Source organism: Carassius gibelio, chromosome B7 (assembly GCF_023724105.1).
Source record: "Carassius gibelio isolate Cgi1373 ecotype wild population from Czech Republic chromosome B7, carGib1.2-hapl.c, whole genome shotgun sequence".
NCBI lineage: Eukaryota > Metazoa > Chordata > Actinopteri > Cypriniformes > Cyprinidae > Carassius > Carassius gibelio.
Window position 1 is genome coordinate 3,888,365 of NC_068402.1, and position 18,443 is coordinate 3,906,807.

At 37.9% G+C, this 18,443-nt stretch overlaps 1 protein-coding gene across 6 annotated transcripts in view; it reads left to right on the forward strand.

Annotated features, from left to right (window-relative positions):
- Positions 1-18,443, forward strand: part of LOC127961406 (H(+)/Cl(-) exchange transporter 3) — a 37,486-nt gene that overhangs the window by 13,569 nt on the left and 5,474 nt on the right. For 4 of the 6 annotated variants that reach the window (XM_052560487.1, XM_052560490.1, XM_052560491.1 and 1 more), the window contains 12 exons: positions 2,419-2,585; positions 4,250-4,349; positions 5,816-6,003; positions 7,081-7,203; positions 10,164-10,370; positions 10,468-10,548; positions 10,725-10,977; positions 12,439-12,731; positions 14,045-14,231; positions 14,745-15,143; positions 15,862-16,078; positions 17,871-17,946. In XM_052560487.1, the coding sequence (XP_052416447.1) occupies positions 2,419-2,585; positions 4,250-4,349; positions 5,816-6,003; positions 7,081-7,203; positions 10,164-10,370; positions 10,468-10,548; positions 10,725-10,977; positions 12,439-12,731; positions 14,045-14,231; positions 14,745-15,143; positions 15,862-16,078; positions 17,871-17,946 (2,291 nt within the window). The remainder of the gene's footprint in view (positions 1-2,418; positions 2,586-4,249; positions 4,350-5,815; positions 6,004-7,080; positions 7,204-10,163; positions 10,371-10,467; positions 10,549-10,724; positions 10,978-12,438; positions 12,732-14,044; positions 14,232-14,744; positions 15,144-15,861; positions 16,079-17,870; positions 17,947-18,443) is intronic. The other 2 variants (XM_052560489.1, XM_052560492.1) reach the window with 1 other exon arrangement.

Sequence of the window (18,443 nt, forward strand, 5' to 3'; positions counted from 1 at the left end):
CACGCAATAATTAGCGCATGATGCATTGCAGTCATCGTAAACGTGTCGCATTCGTCACACACACACACACGCAGCGAGACAACACACATTCATATCTATATGTAATATGTGTGTTAATGCTGCGTGTATGATATCAGAATTAATAACATGCGTGTTTTCTTGATTCTTTATGTCGTGCGTATCTTCTGTGGCTTGCACTTGTTCTGCTTTACCACAGGCCCAAGATCAGTTAAATCAGCCTTTACTTTATAGCAAATATCTTAACATATTATGAACACTGTGTTATTGTGCTATCCCAAGGTGCCTGTTGTGTATTTCTGATGTCTGGGATAATGTATAAATATAAACCATAAACCTAAAACAGAAAAATAATCAATATATATTTTAAAGAATGATGAAAATAAGGAATCAAAATCCTAAAACTTAAAAATGTTAAATCTAATTTATAATCTGGATCTGGGTTATAATTGTCTCTGGGTGAAGCTGCAGTAAAGCCGGCTGAGATGTTGCATTCGTCTGTCATTCATAATTCATAACTCATATTGGTTTCAACAGGAGAGACTTGTTGCTGTAGTGTGCGTGCAGTAATGCATTAATGCAGGATGAAAGCCGCAGGACTTGAGGAATAATCCATCACGTTCTCTGAGAGGTGCCTCGCACCGATCCTCGTATGTCTGTGAAATCTGTCACTAGTCTTCATGATGTTCTCTCTACGTGTGCTTGGATCTTCTGCTCACGCCACGCATCACATGCATCTTAACCACTGATCTATAATATGCAGGAGAAATGACTTTAGCTTTGAAAAGAGCATCAGCTGTTGATGAGTCAGTAATGTAGAGCAGAGCACTAATATTTGACTGAATCGCTTCCTAATCACCATTGATTGGCTGGCAATGTTGTCTTTTAGTCAAACCCTGCAGAGGCTGAGCCAAACACTTAACCCTAAACCGGTTTCTAAAGAAAGTGTGATTTGTTGTGCATCGACGAATTGGTTAACCGAGTCATTTCTTCTCATCCCTCTGATTTATAGATTGCTAGTAAAGCTGTAAGCTAATGCTATGAACTATGCAAGCATGTATTCTCAATGAGCATTTTTGTTTATACTTCAAGCATTAAAAGGTCTGGCGGTGCAGATGTCCTGCGTTGTTGTTGTTGTTGTTGCTGTTTTGTGTCTTTTAGTTTAGTTTTTAATTATTAGTGAGGCATATTTTCATTGCAATGCTGGTCTAGATGTTGATCTCTGCTGTTTTCTCCTCGTCACATGACGTGCAAATACATGTTTATATTTGTAAGATGTTACACATTTTGTAAAAACAAACAAATAATGTAAGGGTTTCCAGTAGGTCATTTATGCGCGTGATCTGGTTCGGTGTCAGCTGTGTTTTGCTTTGGTTTGTCTCTAGAAAAGGGAAGCGTGTACAAATGTGTGTTTCTCTAGCGTGTGAGGTTGTGTCGTTGGTTCGTGCCTGGCTAGGTCTGAGTGCAAAAGCTGATTAGCTGCTGATTATCAGCTGACGAAACACGCGTCCAGACGACCCAGATCTCTGCTTTCATTAAGTGCAGCCAACAAAAAAGCTGTTGTAAAGACTGTTGGACATGGGTTCTGCTGCCTCAGAGAGTCCAGTCACTCACTTGAGTGATTCATTAAGGTTTGCTCAGTTCACTAGCCACGGCTAAGAAATGCTAAACAGTAGGAGTGTAATGATTCACTTCTTTTCCTTATGCAATGATTACGAATCCTGCTGATGCAAATGCAGTAATCTTAAAACAAACAAAAAATTGATTTTTTAATCATTAATCGTTAGCTTCAGTCAAGATAATTCACTCACCCTCAGGCCAGAGTTTGTTTGTTCATCAGAACAGATTTGGAGAAATGTAGCATTACATCACTTGCTCATCAATAGATGCTCTGCAGTGAATGGGTGCCATCAGAATGAGAGTCCAAACAGCTGACGAAAACATCACAATAATCCACTCAAGTCCATTAAGACATTTTTATCTTCAAACTCAAACGGAGTCATATTTTAGGCAGATGCATTTGAAGATAAAAATGTCTTCATGATGCATTTGTTTATTGCAAACATGTATCTTTTCGCTTCACAAGTCATCAACTGATGGACTGGAGTGATGTGGATTATTGTGATGTTTTTATCAGCTGTTTGGACTCATTCTGACGGCACCCATTCACTGCAGAGCACCCATTGGTGAGCAAGTGATGTTATGCTACATTAAACATTAGGAGAAGCATTTCAGTAATCCTTTGAATGCATTTAGAAAATGAGAATTAAATTGAATCTTGTGAATCAGATTAAACTGAATCGTTCTGAAAACCTGTGAATTGATTCGACCCAAAGATTCACAACAACTACGGCTCTTCTGAAAGCAGTTCTCTCTGTGTGTGTGTGTGTGTGTGTTTAGGGTCGAACTACGCCATGTCTAACGGAGGGGGCGGAGCTGGGGCCAGTAGCTCCACCCACCTGCTGGATCTGCTGGAGGAGCCCATTCCAGGTGTGGGAACCTACGACGACTTCCACACCATCGACTGGGTCCGAGAGAAGTGCAAAGACCGAGAGCGACACCGCAAGGTAACGCACCCGCTGCTATCAGTGCCCTCTGTGGCTGTGACAGAAACATTCAGTAGTTTGATGGCACACTAATACTATATACTAGTGGTCCACCAATATTGGTTTTTGAGAAGTTTGAAATCATTTGACAATGGATTAAAAAATAAATGTGTAAAATAACATAATAATATAAGTGTGTATTTGCTTAATGCTGACAGCAAACGAGAAAGTATTGTAATGTTTGCCTTTCTATTACTAATAATATAAAAGCAATCATTATAATAATACTTGTATACATTAATTCCTTTGTTTAACCATTCTATCTGAGTATTAGACAGACATCTATTCGTATTAGACAGAATTGTTAACAACGACAAAATAAAAGTCCCACCTCAAACACATCGGCCAAGCAGAAAAACTTATCGGTTGATACCGATATTTAAAAAATGCCAAATATCGGCCGATATATTCATCGACCACTACTATATCCACCTTTTTCCTCAACGCGGAAGTAAGCGTATGGGTGAGACTTTCGTTTCATTAGCAGATATAGGTAAATAACGAGGAGAATAACAACCGTTTGCAGTATAAACCAGTGTGTTCTTAAGATAACAGATGAAAATAATATGATAGGACACATCAATTGTCAGTATCAAGCAGCAAAACTTACTGATTTGTATAGCTAAAAATAGCTGGACGCAAATGAGACCGGAAGCTACACCCATATAATTTACAAATGGCGGCACCCATTTTCACGTCAGGAAAAAGGTGGATACAGTTGTCAACCTTTGAAGTGGATTAAAAAAAAATCATTAAAATTGTCCTAAAACTGAAAACCACTGTGTTCTTGTGTTAGGACAACTTTGATTTGATTTTATTTTTTCACTTCAAATGTACTTTATCACAATATAGGTAATTTTTAAAAAATATTCTAATGAATTAAAAACTTCACAGAGGAACCCAATTTCATTCATTCATTTATTATTGAACACAGTCTCAATTAGTTTATTCATTAATTTAAATTTTGGTTGTTTATTTCTATTTATTTATGCATGCATTCATGGAAACTTGAAGTCAATCTTAAGGTTTTTTTTTTTACTTGCTTTTTTATTAATGTTAAATAATAATTTGATTCATTATTTACTAAATTAAACAATTTTTAATAGATTTTTGTTTATTTACTTGAATAACTTTGAATATATATATATTTTTTTGCTTTTGGAAACTACCTCAATCATTTAATGTGTTATTTTTATTTATTTTTTTCAGTGTGCATTTATTTTCTTGTCAAAACTTCATGGATACAAAGACAGGATCAATCATAATGAATTAATAATAAAATTGCATCTTATATAATATTTGTAAAATCAGTAATACAAAAAATACGATGTAAAGTAGTTTTCTCCTTGTTCATCAAAGTCTAGTCATTTATTTCTGATTTATTATTGATTAATTATAATTATTTAATATAGTTTATTTTATTTGTTTGTTACGGTGCTGGTGCCGCTCTAAGCTAATTTTCTAGAGCACATATATTCAAGCTTAAAACATTTGAATGGAGGTTATTTTAGGCAAATGAACTTCCTGCTTAGCTGGAAGTGATACTGTGGTTTGCAAACTGACCAGCTGCAGGGATCACGTCTGCAGATCCAGAATCAGCTATCATGGTTTCTCCATCTGTGTAGATCAACAGTAAAAAGAAGGAATCGGCATGGGAATTCACCAAGAGTCTGTACGACGCCTGGTCCGGGTGGCTAGTGGTCACGCTAACTGGACTAGCATCAGGTAAACACACACACACACACAATCTTACAGTTTCACTCTAGCAGCCATTCTTTCATTCACTTTCACACTGAGCCGCCCACTATATAGTCTCTCTCTCTCTCTCACACACACACACACACACACACACACACACTGCATCAAAGGAAACTGAGGTCGTCAGATACTAGCGTAAACGACACTGTAACTCAGAATATCACTGACTGGAGACACTCATTGTATGTAGATGAGCTGAGTGAAGCTAGTCTGCAGTTGTGGAGATTCACAAGGGAGTTTTGTTACAGTGGTTGAAGATATTTCTCTGTAAATGCAGTCCCCGGATGATGTTTGGGGTGACTCAGAAGCAGAAACGGCTCTGTTGTCAGACTCGTTCAGAGCAGTGGTGGTTAATGCAGGTCCTGAGGACACACTGCTGTCTCTCTCGGTTCACTTCACGGAGCACGACTCAGTTTCTACTGGCCCTGACACAAAAAATAAAATATAGATGTTGCTCTCATTGTGTTTGACCCTGTTCTCTTGTATTATAATAAATACGCACAAATGACACCAATATTTTAGATGGCAGTTCAATTTTACAATTCTCGATTCAGAATAAAAATACAAATGAATCAATGCTTTAGGTTTTTAGGTGTTCAACTACAGAAGTTTAATAATCAAATGTACAGCAACATTGCATTTTCTTCACTGTATACATTAGATCTAGATTAATAATTGTTAAAGCTACAAAAGTTATTCAGCTAATACCAGTGAGTTTTTTTTTTTCGTATTAACATTAAGGACACATCTGTTTTAACATAAATTACCTTTGAAAACGTTTCTCTTCTGATCACCGAGGCTGCATTTATTTGATCAAAAATAGAGTGAATGAGAATTAATAATGTGAAATATTAATATAGTTTAAAATAACTGTTTTCTATTGCAATATATGTTAAAATGTAATTAAAAAAAATGTTCCTCCACCAACCTCAGTATCGTGGTCACACACACACACACACACACACACACGCACACCCCTTGAGCTGTAAGTCATGGTTTAATCTTCTGAACACATTATGCTGAGCTTGGCTTATTTCTGAATTCACCCTGAGCTTGAGCATTTGTGCTTTTAGTTATTTGCTATTTACATTTATGTTTTCTGTTATTTAGCCTTATTTTAATGTCATTTGTTCTACTGTTGTTGTTTTTTTTCATCCTTTCACACATTAAGGCCTGTGAAGGTCTTCAATCAGAGCAGAAGGTCTTGAATTCATGAAGTCATGCCATTAAATGAATATCTTCCTCCGTACTTATGTTTTTCCAAACAAATGTCTAAACAATCTTACGTTTTTTTTTTTATGCATTCTCAAAAATAAATGAATGTAAACAACTGTAGTATGAAGAGGGTGTGAATACTTTCTGAATGCACGGAGCAGATTTCTATAATTTGGCATCTAGATCATAAACTCTGCTCTTCTCCCTGGTTCCCTCAGGAGCGTTAGCTGGAGTGATCGACATCGCGGCCGACTGGCTGAACGATCTGAAGGAGGGCGTGTGTCTCAGTGCCATGTGGTTTAATCACGAGCAGTGCTGCTGGGACTCCAACGAGACCACCTTCGCCGAGAGAGACAAGTGTCCTCAGTGGAAGACGTGGGCCGAGCTGATTCTGGGTCAGGCCGAGGTCAGTGTCACGCTCTGCACACACTGCTTTCAAACCTTTGACGTCTGTACGGTTTCTTAAGAGAGGAATGGAGACTCCTATACATCAGGGATGCATTCAATTGATCTGAAGTAATGGTAAAACATTTATAATGTCAAAAACATTATATGAACATTGTTCTTTGAACTGTTTTTTAACATTGATAATAATCAGAAATGTGTCGAGCAGTAAATAAGAATGATTTCTGAAGATCATGTGACACTGAAGACTGGAGGAATGATGCTGGAAATTCAGCTTTACATCACAGGAGTAAATTATATTTTGAAATATATTAAAATATAAAGTAGTTATTTTAAATAGTAAAAATATTTCACAATTTAACTGTAGTAATTTAACAGTACAAAGCATGTCATGTTATATTAATAATGCCTTCCTTTCTTGCTGGTTAGCAACAGCAAATTGAATGCACCGCACTGGTGTCACATGATGACATGAGAAATGCAGATATACACGTTGACGCAGGAAGGACAGCATATCATAGCCCTCAGGTCCTACGCCTTCCATAGATGGTATAAATACATTTAGGCCGTGCAACTCAATGATTGTGTGTGAAGAGACTTTTAACCAGCATAACAAGAAATGCTTTTGAACCCAATCACCGACCCTGCCTTTAAAACTGGTTTCACCTCATATGTTTTACAATTTGGTGACCAGTTTTTCTAGTGGGACATTATTGACATGTTACAGCTAATCCCTAGGCTAACATTTTTATATTATTATAAAACAAACTTACTAAGACAGGTTGACAAATCTCGAATTAAATCATTTCTTTAAAATGGTCTTTCAGTTCAGTAAAAGGCTACTGAAGACTCGATGATGCTGAAAATTCAGCTTTTCGTCACGGGAATAAATTGCATTTTAAAATACATTCACATAGAAATCAGTTATTTGAAATCATAATAATATTTCACAATATTACTGATTTTACTGTAATTTTAATTAAATAAATGCAGTCTTGGTGAACTGAAGAGACTTTAGTTCACACAGATGAATGGATGCTGATGGTTTTATTAATGGCTCTGGTGTTTTGTGCTCTAGGGTCCAGGCTCTTATATAATGAACTACTTCATGTTCACGTTTTGGGCGCTGTCCTTCGCCTTCCTGGCCGTGTCTCTGGTGAAGGTGTTTGCTCCGTACGCCTGCGGCTCTGGAATACCTGAGGTAATCCTCCACATCACCCGTTTAGATCAGACATTGTCTTCAGACAGGTTTAACCTCCGATTTCACAATCAGTCAGATTTTTGGGAAACCAGTTTTGCTTGTCAGACATTATCGATGTATTAATCATTTTTTATTATTATTAAAAAAGGTTGCCAAATGCTATATTAAATGACTAGCTGTTTGAACTCTCTTTGAGCTTGAGGAGAAGGTCTTTCCTTGACCCGGACAGATGAAAGCGTTCATGCTTTATTTGCTGTGAGTGTTTGTTATAAGCAGCAGATGACGGCATGTTCTTAAGAGCTCAGGTGACCGATGGGAATGATTTCCTCAGTCTCTAGCGTAACTAAAAGAGTTATGTAAGTTTTACAAGAGCTCAGTTTAGTCCAGAGTGGTTTTATTCTGTCAAACAAAGAGAAGACATTTTCCATGAATACTGGACGATGTTTATGAAAGGTGTGCAGCCTTGTCTTGTCCACCGTGTTGCTTTATTTTTATTCAATGATTTAAAATTACATTAATTTATATTTAGAATCTAAATATATGCAGGGTATCAGGGGTGCATCATTGATAAAAAAAAGATGCATATAATTGTTTTTATTTTTATAAAACACGGTTGATAATCAAACTGTTGATTTTTCTTTAATGATAAACATGTATTTCCTGTAAAGTAGAGAGAAGTATTTTTATGATCATTTTTCTCAGCTCGGCAAATAGTCAACACAATATATGGAAATAATTTAATTAATTTAATTCTAAACTCATCTTAAAAAAAAAAAAAAAAAAACTTAATGAAATTTTTTTTAAGATTGAAAAAAAATTACTATTTATAGGCATGTTAAAAAATAATAAATATAAATAAAATGACAATTACTAAAACTTTTAATTCAATTTAAATGAAAAAAAAATATAAATTATATATATATATATATATATATATATATATATATATATATATATATATATATATATATATATATATATATATATATATATATATAAATTAGTGGTGGGCCGTTATCGCGGTTAACGTGCTTGCGTTAACGCGAGACTCTTATCGGGCGATAAAAAAAATATCGCCGTTAATCTATTCTCACCTTGATATTTTTTTAACTGACTCGCTGAGGACAGCCTAAAAAGATGCTCAGGACAGTTGACGGGCCACTGCTGCGCATCGTCACGAAAGTTTATCTTTCTCACGTGTTGTTAAGCCGTACCGCTTGTCGATTTAAACATTAAAGCATCCAAAAACTAAACGAGGAAAAGCAGAACAGAGTTGCGCGTGCCGTTAGATGCGCACGAGAGAGAGAGCCGCGTATCACAGACAGCGACACTGAACCGAGCTCTCTTCTGCGAAGTTCACCTCGAAGTTCCTCCTGCACCTGAACAAACAAATGCAAATCACAGTTTGAACAAACAAAAAGATGTGAAAGAGCCCAATTCAGCACCACAGTGTTCTGGTGTTCAGGGCTCGCTCAGAGAAAGGCATCTCAAAACACTAGAACATCGAATTTGCTTATTTTTGCTCTTGTGCCGACAAATACATACAAAATATGTCAAAATATCCACCTTGGAAATTATGCTCGGAAAAACTGTCAGTTATTTCTTAAGTACTATAGCCATCTAGTGGCTATTGATATTATTGTTTTTTGTTAATTTAATACCAAAATGAGACACCAGGTGACAGCAAAGTCACATCATCTTTAGGTTTTAGCTCTAAGAACTTATTGAAATGATATTTTAATATAGTTAAAAAAATGTAAAAAAAACAAACATTAAAATAAGCATAATTTACATAGAAAATATGGTACTTTTTGAGGTAAATAAATTCAAAAATAGATTTTTTTTTAAAAGGCATATATGGATAGACAAAACTTTATCGAAGACAGTGATATAACATTTATAATAAATAAAAAATAGGATCACACCTGAGTCCTCTGTGCCCACATTTGTCCACACTTACAGGATTAAGGGCTATGAAGTGAATACGGTTTGAGGGTTAAGAGAAAGTAAACAGTTGAGGAAAAAAATGGGATGTGTATTATATTGGATGCGTTCATGGTCTCTTAAAGTGACCGCGCCTAATTTAGCCACTGGCTGCTGTAATGTTAATCCAAGAAAATGAAAACGAAAATCACTCACTGCTCTTGACTCAATTACTTTGTAGTTTTAACAGTCAAACCAAAAATTATTCAGAAACCAGATATAATTTTTTATATGTATAGCAAAACTGTAATAATGTGAGAAATGTTGGAGGTGTCTGAATAAATGTAGGTCTGATTGTATATTTCATTTTTACATTGAAGACTATCCAGTGCTATTATTTGGTTTCTGTACCTTGACACCTACAAACTTGAAAAAAAACTTCAACATTGGTGTGAAACAGGCGTAATGTTGTTTGCACCTTGTGCAATGTGGAATAAGTTTACAGCTTTTTCAAGCAATTTGTGATGTATTTTGGAAACAGGAGATGAGCCCCTTTTCTAATGCACCATGATTTACTGTTTGTCAATTTTATTTGGGTATCACACATATTCAGAACGCCTTCGGCAGAATTCGAATGAGCCATTTTAATCTAGATTAATTTCAAGATCACAGTGAGATTAATCTAGATTAAAAAAAATGTATCTATGCCCACCTCTAATATAAATAGATCCCTGGCTATTATTTGTCCCTCCATTATACTGTAGAAAGCATCAAAATGCTGTTTCTCAGATCACAATTTTAAGGAATTATTAAATTTTTTTGCGCATTTGTGAGAAATTCAAGTGTAATTTTAATTAAAGAATACATATTGAACAGTTATCAAAAACATTAGATTTGTGCCTCTAATGCAGTAAAAGTCATTTCCAGTGGAAAGGGTCTGATGATATTTGATGGTAATCGCTCATTGATGATGTGTATCGTGTGTTTTGTACTCATAGCTGACGTCTTGGTCTCTCTCTCTCTCTTCTGTCCTGCAGATCAAAACCATCCTGAGCGGCTTCATCATCCGTGGGTATCTGGGCAAGTGGACGCTGATGATAAAGACCATCACTCTGGTTCTGGCCGTGGCGTCGGGCCTCAGTCTGGGGAAGGAAGGTCCTCTGGTCCACGTGGCCTGCTGCTGCGGAAACATCTTTTCCTACCTCTTCCCCAAATACAGCAAAAACGAGGCCAAGAAAAGAGAGGTCGGACACCATTAGTGGCTAAACAGAAACCTTTCGTCCTGTGTCTCTTCCGTCCGTGACTCTGTGTGTGTGTGTGTGTGTGTGTCTCTGCGAGCAGGTTTTGTCTGCGGCGTCGGCTGCTGGTGTGTCTGTGGCTTTCGGGGCTCCTATAGGAGGAGTTCTCTTCAGTCTGGAGGAGGTCAGTCTATTAAAATTGTGAAGTATTATTAGAATTAAAAAGAACCGTTTTCTGTGTGAATATACTATGGCTGCACGATTAATTGAATCGAATAGCTCTGCCATTATGAAAGACATGAGAACACATGACAATATCACATTTAATAACGCTTTAACTTCCCTCTCTCTCTCTCTCAGGTGAGTTATTACTTCCCTCTGAAGACTCTGTGGCGCTCGTTCTTCGCGGCTCTGGTGGCGGCGTTCGTGCTGCGCTCCATCAACCCGTTCGGAAACAGTCGTCTGGTGCTGTTTTACGTGGAGTACCACACGCCCTGGTACCTGTTCGAGCTCTTCCCCTTCATCCTCCTGGGGGTGTTCGGAGGCCTGTGGGGGGCATTCTTCATCCGGGCCAACATCGCCTGGTGCCGCCGCCGCAAGTCCACACGCTTCGGTACATACATGACGCTCGCATTAGTGCCAGTGTTTTAGTTACATTCATACACCCAGACCCGGTTTCACAGACGGGGCTTAGACTAAACCAGGATTAGGCTAAAGTTCAATTAGGACATTTAAGTCATTTTTTATTAATAATCCTTAGAAAAAACATTACTGGTGTGCATCTTGAGACAAAACAAAGGCAGTGATATGTTTTAAGATCAGTCAGTGCACGTTTCTTTCAGCTGAAACAGCAATGACTTCTGTTTTAGTCTGGGACTACTATGGCCAATTAGCTGCGTTTATGAATCCACTCAAATGTTAGCGGGAAATTTATGTTTTGTAGTGATGACACTACATACACGATTAAGGGTTTTGTTAAGAATTAGTGGCCAGTTTATTTAAAATTTATGACCAAACAAAAACAAATAATAGGTATTTTTATTTAATGGCCATAAAAGGTTAATAAAATCTGCTCTCTCCATTTTGTTTATTACAGATTATAGATAGTTTTTGTAATTTTGTTGTTTTGTCATTTTTATTCGTTTTTGTTTTTCAAAATACGTCTGTTTGTTTTAAGTTTTTATTTTTAGTTAATTCTTTTTCATTTACTTTAGTTTAAAATAAACTTGGACTTAAACTACACAAAAATGTTTAGTAGTTAAAGTAGTTAAAAACTTAAACTACTGTGAAAACTTAAAGGGGGGGGTGAAATGCTCGTTTTCACTCAATATCCTGTTAATCTTGAGTACCTATAGAGTAGTACTGCATCCTTCATAAATCCAAAAAGTCTTTATTTTTATTATATTTATAAGAGAAAGATAGTCTGTACCGATTTTTCCCGGAAAAACACGAACGGCTGGAGGCGTGACGTGTGGGCGGAGCTAAAGAATCACGAGCGCCAGTAGGCTTTTGTGTTGAGAGCGTTTGGAAGCTGTGACATTACCGTGAGGAAAAAACCATCATCCAAAACAAACCATGGCTTACAGTCTGATTCAGCCATTTATTTATGATCCAGAATCAGATCCAGAGGCTGAAACTGAACGAGAGCAGCAGCAGCAATGTAAACGTGCAGTGAAGTCTGTGCTGTGCTATACGGGAGCGCGCGCTCTTGCTGCAGAAGTGCCTTAGGACCCATTTAAGGAAATTCCGCTCCATCTAACGTCACACAGAGCCATACTCGAAAAAAACTTTCCGAAACTTGAGACAAACCGGAAGGAGTATTTTGGGAACAGAAATACTCCTTCAAACATACAACTTAATTTTTGAAACTTTGTCCATGTTTAGCATGGGAATCCAACTCTTTAACAGAGTAAAAAACGCAGTATGCATGAAATAGCATTTCACCCCCCCTTTAAATAAAATGAATTTTAAGGTTTATATATATATATATATATATATATATATATATTTTATATTTTATTTTAAGCCATGTTTTTTGTATATAGGAATAATTTTATAAGAGCATGTTTTTTAGGTAGGTATCCGGTGTTGGAGGTGATCACGGTCGCTGCCATCACGGCCATCGTGGCGTTCCCGAACCCGTACACGCGGCAGAACACCAGCGAGCTGATCAAAGAGCTGTTCACGGACTGCGGCCCGCTGGAGTCGTCCCAGCTCTGCCAGTACCGCAGCCAGATGAACGGCAGTCAGGCGTACCCCGCGGGATCGGACGCCGCCGCCACCCCCGGAGTCTACTCGGCCATGTGGCAGCTCAGCCTGGCGCTCATCTTCAAAATCATCATGACCATCTTCACCTTTGGACTCAAGGTCAGAAAACAATGCCTATGTTTGCATTTCTGTTGTGATGTCACTATTTTATGTATCTCTGAGGGGAACTGTCTTTAGCATTTATTTACTTAAGTTTATGTGGTATTTTCTTGCCTCTTGTCTCTGCACGATGCATATTAAATTAGTGTTTATAAGCGCAGCTCTGCTTTGTTTACAGCGGTAACCGGGGAAACACCGTATCGTTGCTGTTCATAAGCTCAGCTCTGCTTTGTTTACAGCGGTAACCAGGGCAACACCATATCGTTGCTGTTCATAAGCTCAGCTCTGCTTTGTTTACAGTGGTAACCAGGGAAACACCGTATCGTTGCTGTTCATGAGCGCAGCTCTGCTTTGTTTACAGCGGTAACCAGGGCAACACCGTTTCATTGCTGTTCATAAGCTCAGCTCTGCTTTGTTTACAGCGGTAACCAGGGCAACACCGTATGTTGCTGTTCATAAGCTCAGCTCTGCTTTGTTTACAGCGGTAACCAGGGCAACACCATATCGTTGCTGTTCATAAGCTCAGCTCTGCTTTGTTTACAGTGGTAACCAGGGAAACACCGTATCGTTGCTGTTCATGAGCGCAGCTCTGCTTTGTTTACAGCGGTAACCAGGGCAACACCGTTTCATTGCTGTTCATAAGCGCAGCTCTGCTTTGTTTACAGTGGTAACCAGGGCAACACCATATCGTTGCTGTTCATGAGCGCAGCTCTGCTTTGTTTACAGCGGTAACCAGGGCAACACCGTTTCATTGCTGTTCATAAGCGCAGCTCTGCTTTGTTTACAGTGGTAACCAGGGCAACACCGTGTCATTGCTGTTCATAAGCGCAGCTCTGCTTTGTTTACAGCGGTAACCAGGGCAACACCGTTTCATTGCGGTTCATAAGCGCAGCTCTGCTTTGTTTACAGCGGTAACCGGGGAAACACCGTATCATTGCTGTTCATAAGTGCCATCTGCTGGCAGAGAGTGAATCTGCGTCTAATTCAACTCGTCTGTTGTTTCCTGTGCAGGGCTGTACTATGCGACATTGTTGCACTTGCTACGAAATAACTGGTCTGTGCAATAGATAAATTTACCACTGTAGCACACGTACAGTAGTTTTGCATGTTCGTAACACATCTGTTAAATAGTATGAAGTAATTTTGTTGTGCTTGTTTGTGTGTTGTGTAAGATTGATTATACTTAGTTAGGGGTGTGCGATACGATGATTTTTGATCATGGACATGTCTCCGCGATTTGCTTTTCAAGAAATGCTATTGTATTGTATTGCATGTTTTTCCAGTGATGTGTCTTGTGTGTTTGCTGTGGTCAGGTGCCGTCGGGTCTGTTCATCCCCAGTATGGCCATCGGGGCGATCGCGGGGCGTATCGTGGGCATCGCTGTGGAGCAGCTGGCGTATTATCATCACGACTGGTTTCTGTTCAGAGAGTGGTGTGAGGTGGGCGCCGACTGCATCACGCCGGGACTCTATGCCATGGTGGGCGCCGCGGCCTGTCTGGGTGCGTACACATGCATGACCTTTTCTCTTCTAGAGATAGGCGATTTGGACTTAAATACATATTGCAATAATTTCCGATATTTATTGTGAGAACAATATCAATGATGATAATTCAGAGAATCTTCTGAGTCGACTAAGTGACAAAAAAAATCCTGTTACTTTAGAGAAAAGTATTATCTTTCCTATTTTTAAGTCATCTTTATGTATATATAGTGCTTTTAACCATACAGATGGTGTCAAAGCAGCTTTACAGTGTCTAAGAGGAAAAGAGTGTGGCAATAATGCAAAAGGACAATAGTAAACACACAATTTTCAGTTAAGGCAGTTCATCATTGAATTCACAGATATGTGTGACCCTGAGCACAAAACCAGTCTTAAGTCTCTGGGGTAAATTTGTAGCAATAGCAATAATACATTGTATATTTCAAAATTATCCATTATTCATTAGGATATTAAGTAAAAATAATGTTTCGCAAAGACTCTCTAATAACCTGTGGTGTTTGTGTTGGTGTAGGCGGCGTGACGCGGATGACGGTGTCTCTGGTGGTCATCGTGTTCGAGCTGACCGGTGGGCTGGAGTACATCGTTCCTCTCATGGCGGCAGTGATGACCAGCAAATGGGTCGGCGATGCTTTCGGGAGGGAGGGGATCTACGAAGCCCACATCCGTCTGAACGGTTACCCCTTCCTGGACGCGAAGGAAGAGTTCACACACACCACACTTGCGCGGGAAGTGATGCGTCCGCGGCGTAACGACCCACCGCTGGCCGTGCTGACGCAGGACGACATGACGCTCGCCGAGCTGCAGAACATCATGTCCCAAACCAGCTGCAACGGCTTCCCCGTCATCGTCTCCAAAGAGTCGCAGAGACTGGTGGGATTCGCGCTGCGCAGGGATATAACCATCGCTATAGGTGAGAGATCTTCACGACAGTCTTCAGTGTCACAGGATCCTTCAGAAAAACATTCTGATATACTGATTTGCCTCTTAAGAAACATTTATTAACATCAATGTTAAAAACATTTCTGCTGCTTCATATTTTTGTGCAAGCCGTGAAACATATTTATTCCTGATTTTTTTATGAAAATGGAAGTCTTTTTAACATTTATATATGTATTTATTGTCACTTTTGATCAATTTAATGCATCCTTGATGAATGAAATTATTTATTTTATTTAAAAATTTTTATTAAAAAAAAGAACTATTTGTTTTTAATGGCCATTAAAAGTAAAGAGAAAAAAAAATCTTAATTTTTTTAATTTGTATTTTTACATTTTTTACAGATTTGTTTAATTTATCTATTTTACATTTTAGGGCTAAAATAATACAATAAAATAACTATTAAAGATGTACTTACCCCAAACTTTATGTGAAGGTATCATTTAAAATATTTGTCCCATCATAATACACATTTTAAATAAGAATTGCTATTAAAAATAATTGAAAATAATCTTTATTCTTTGCAAAATGTTTTTTTTCCTCATCTATATATGGTGTAAAATATCTTCCAGAGATGTTTTCACGAAGTTCACCCATCATAATGTATTATCTTGCTGTAGAAACACACATCAGAGTTTCTCTGTCCACAAATAGTCCACTAAATGGACTGAATGATTTTCTCTTCTCTTCAGAAAACACTCGGCGTAAGCAGGAGGGAATAATGCTGAACTCGCGGGTATATTTTACCCAGCATGCCCCGACCCTCCCAGCCGACAGCCCTCGGCCGCTGAAGCTGCGCAGCATCCTGGACATGAGCCCCTTCACCGTCACCGACCACACGCCCATGGAGATCGTGGTGGACATCTTCCGCAAGCTCGGCCTGCGCCAGTGCCTCGTGACGCACAACGGGTGAGTCACACACACACACACACACACACACACACACACACACACACACACACGTCTGCTGATGAGCTTCACTCGAGGCGATACACGTCTGAGGATTCACATGCCTCTCAGCTGCTAGTCTCCTGCTAAACCACTGACGAAGCACACACACACACTCACGCACGCTCACACACACACACACACACACACACACACACACACACACACATTCACGGAGACTCTAATACACACTCATGCAGTCACACACTCGCACACACTCACACTCGCGCACTCACATATACACACACGCTCTCACACACTCACACTCACAGACACACACTCACACTCACAGAGCCTTCACCGGACCCAGTCGAGCTGATGATACTGAACATTCACAGTGAGTTTACCCAGGATGCAGAAATGTTTAAAGCTTTTATTTGTACATTAAGTTCACTAATAGTGTGTCTTTATATTAGATTCACAATCTCACATTGTCTTGAGACTTGTAAATATAAACAATTACAGTTGAGTTAATCTTCAGTTACAAATTTTGCATTAATTACTTTTTTTCTAAATAGTTTTCTTATGTTCATCAAGATTGGAGTAATAAATGTTATTTAAAATTGCATTGATTTCACAGTATTACTGTTTTTACTGTATTTTTGATCCAAAAAAAGTGACCAAACTTTTTCATTATTATTATAATCTCATTTAATTTAAATTTTATTTTTTACATTAATCTAAATTAAATTCATATTTATGCATTTGCTAGATTTTTTTTTTAATCCAAACCAACTTATTTACCAGAAGTTAAATTTTTACTACATGAGTGCCTTGGAGTATTTCATCTTTTTTATTACAATTTAATGTTGTAGTTTTGTCCTTTTGCTTAAAATGGGAAATGTTAAAGCGTCCTGCCTTCTGTAGCACATTCAAAATCTTGAATAAAAACAGACAGTCTTGGCTTTAATGCAATGAATGCAATGCAAAGATGTCTTGCATTTATTACTGCAATTTAAAAAGTAACATTAATTTTATAAATGCATGTTGTACTAATTATGAACAATTCATCCATGCAAACACCTCCATTCAAAAGTCTCTTGTGCTCACCAAGACTGCATTTATTTGATCAAAAATACATGAAAAACCTTTGAAGATAACGGTTTTCTATTAAAATATATATTGGCTGAAATTAACTGATTTTAAAGAAAAAGCACAGAACAAAAGCTGAATTTAACAGCCATTAATTACTCAAGTCCCTACTAAAGTTTATTTAATATGCAATTAATTTATCTTATTTCATAATCAAAGTTGCATGTAAGCATTTAAATTAAAATAAACTTTTTAATGATAGAATTTTTTTTCTACTCCAATTAAAACATGTAAATGGTGGCTGTTTTTTTGACATTTATTCAAACATACATTTTAATGGATTGTAAAAAGAGACACTGGCTGAGCCCAGACCTTATCCTGAGTTACAGATAGCACTATCTTCTCCAGAGAGACACTAATAATGTGACTGCAGAAGCGATTGAGTAGTTTTATTCCTGGACGGTAAAGTCTCCTGATTTAATCACAGATTCATGTTTGTTTCTCACACACACAGTGGAGGCTGATAATTCAAATTTGATTCTGTTCAGTTCATTTGTTGAATTGCAACTCAGCACCTGATTATTTTGATGATCTCCGTAAATTCTGTTCATATTGCTTCTGTTGTCCTGTTACTTTTATGTTGTTTTGATTTCTTTTTGTACTTGAGTTGTCAGTGTATTTTTTTGTTGCTGAGTGATGGTCGTCACGGTGTGTGTTGCAGGATTTTATTGGGCATCATCACAAAGAAGAATATTTTAGAGCATCTGGAAGAGCTCAAGCAGCACGTGGAGCCCTTGGTGATTAGCCCCGCCCATGCCCCGCCCACTCTGCCTGTTAGGCCCCGCCTCTTAGGAGGGACGCATGAAACTTGAGTGAAAAAAAAAAAAGAATGTTCTGGATGATGGTTGCCCTAAAATACCAAAGTTGCAATTTCAGCTAGTTAGAGATCAATTAAATATACATTTAGCATTTAAGTGAATTGGATAAATGTATTCTTATTTCCATTCGCTGATGTCTGCACGCGTTTTTATACCACCTAACTCTGAAATTGAGCTTTTGAAATTAAATGCAAACATGTATTTTGTGATAAAACTTATTTAGCAGTTCTTTCGAGGTGGAACTGTCCCGTATGTGGGGTCCAAACACTAAATAACGTCCATCAATTTGAGGCCAGTTACGCATAGGAGTATTTCACTCAAGAATGAAAATTTGTTGAAAATGTATTCACCCTCAGGCCATCCAAGATGCTTGTTTTATCAGAACAGATGTTGAGAAATGTAGCATTATATCTCTT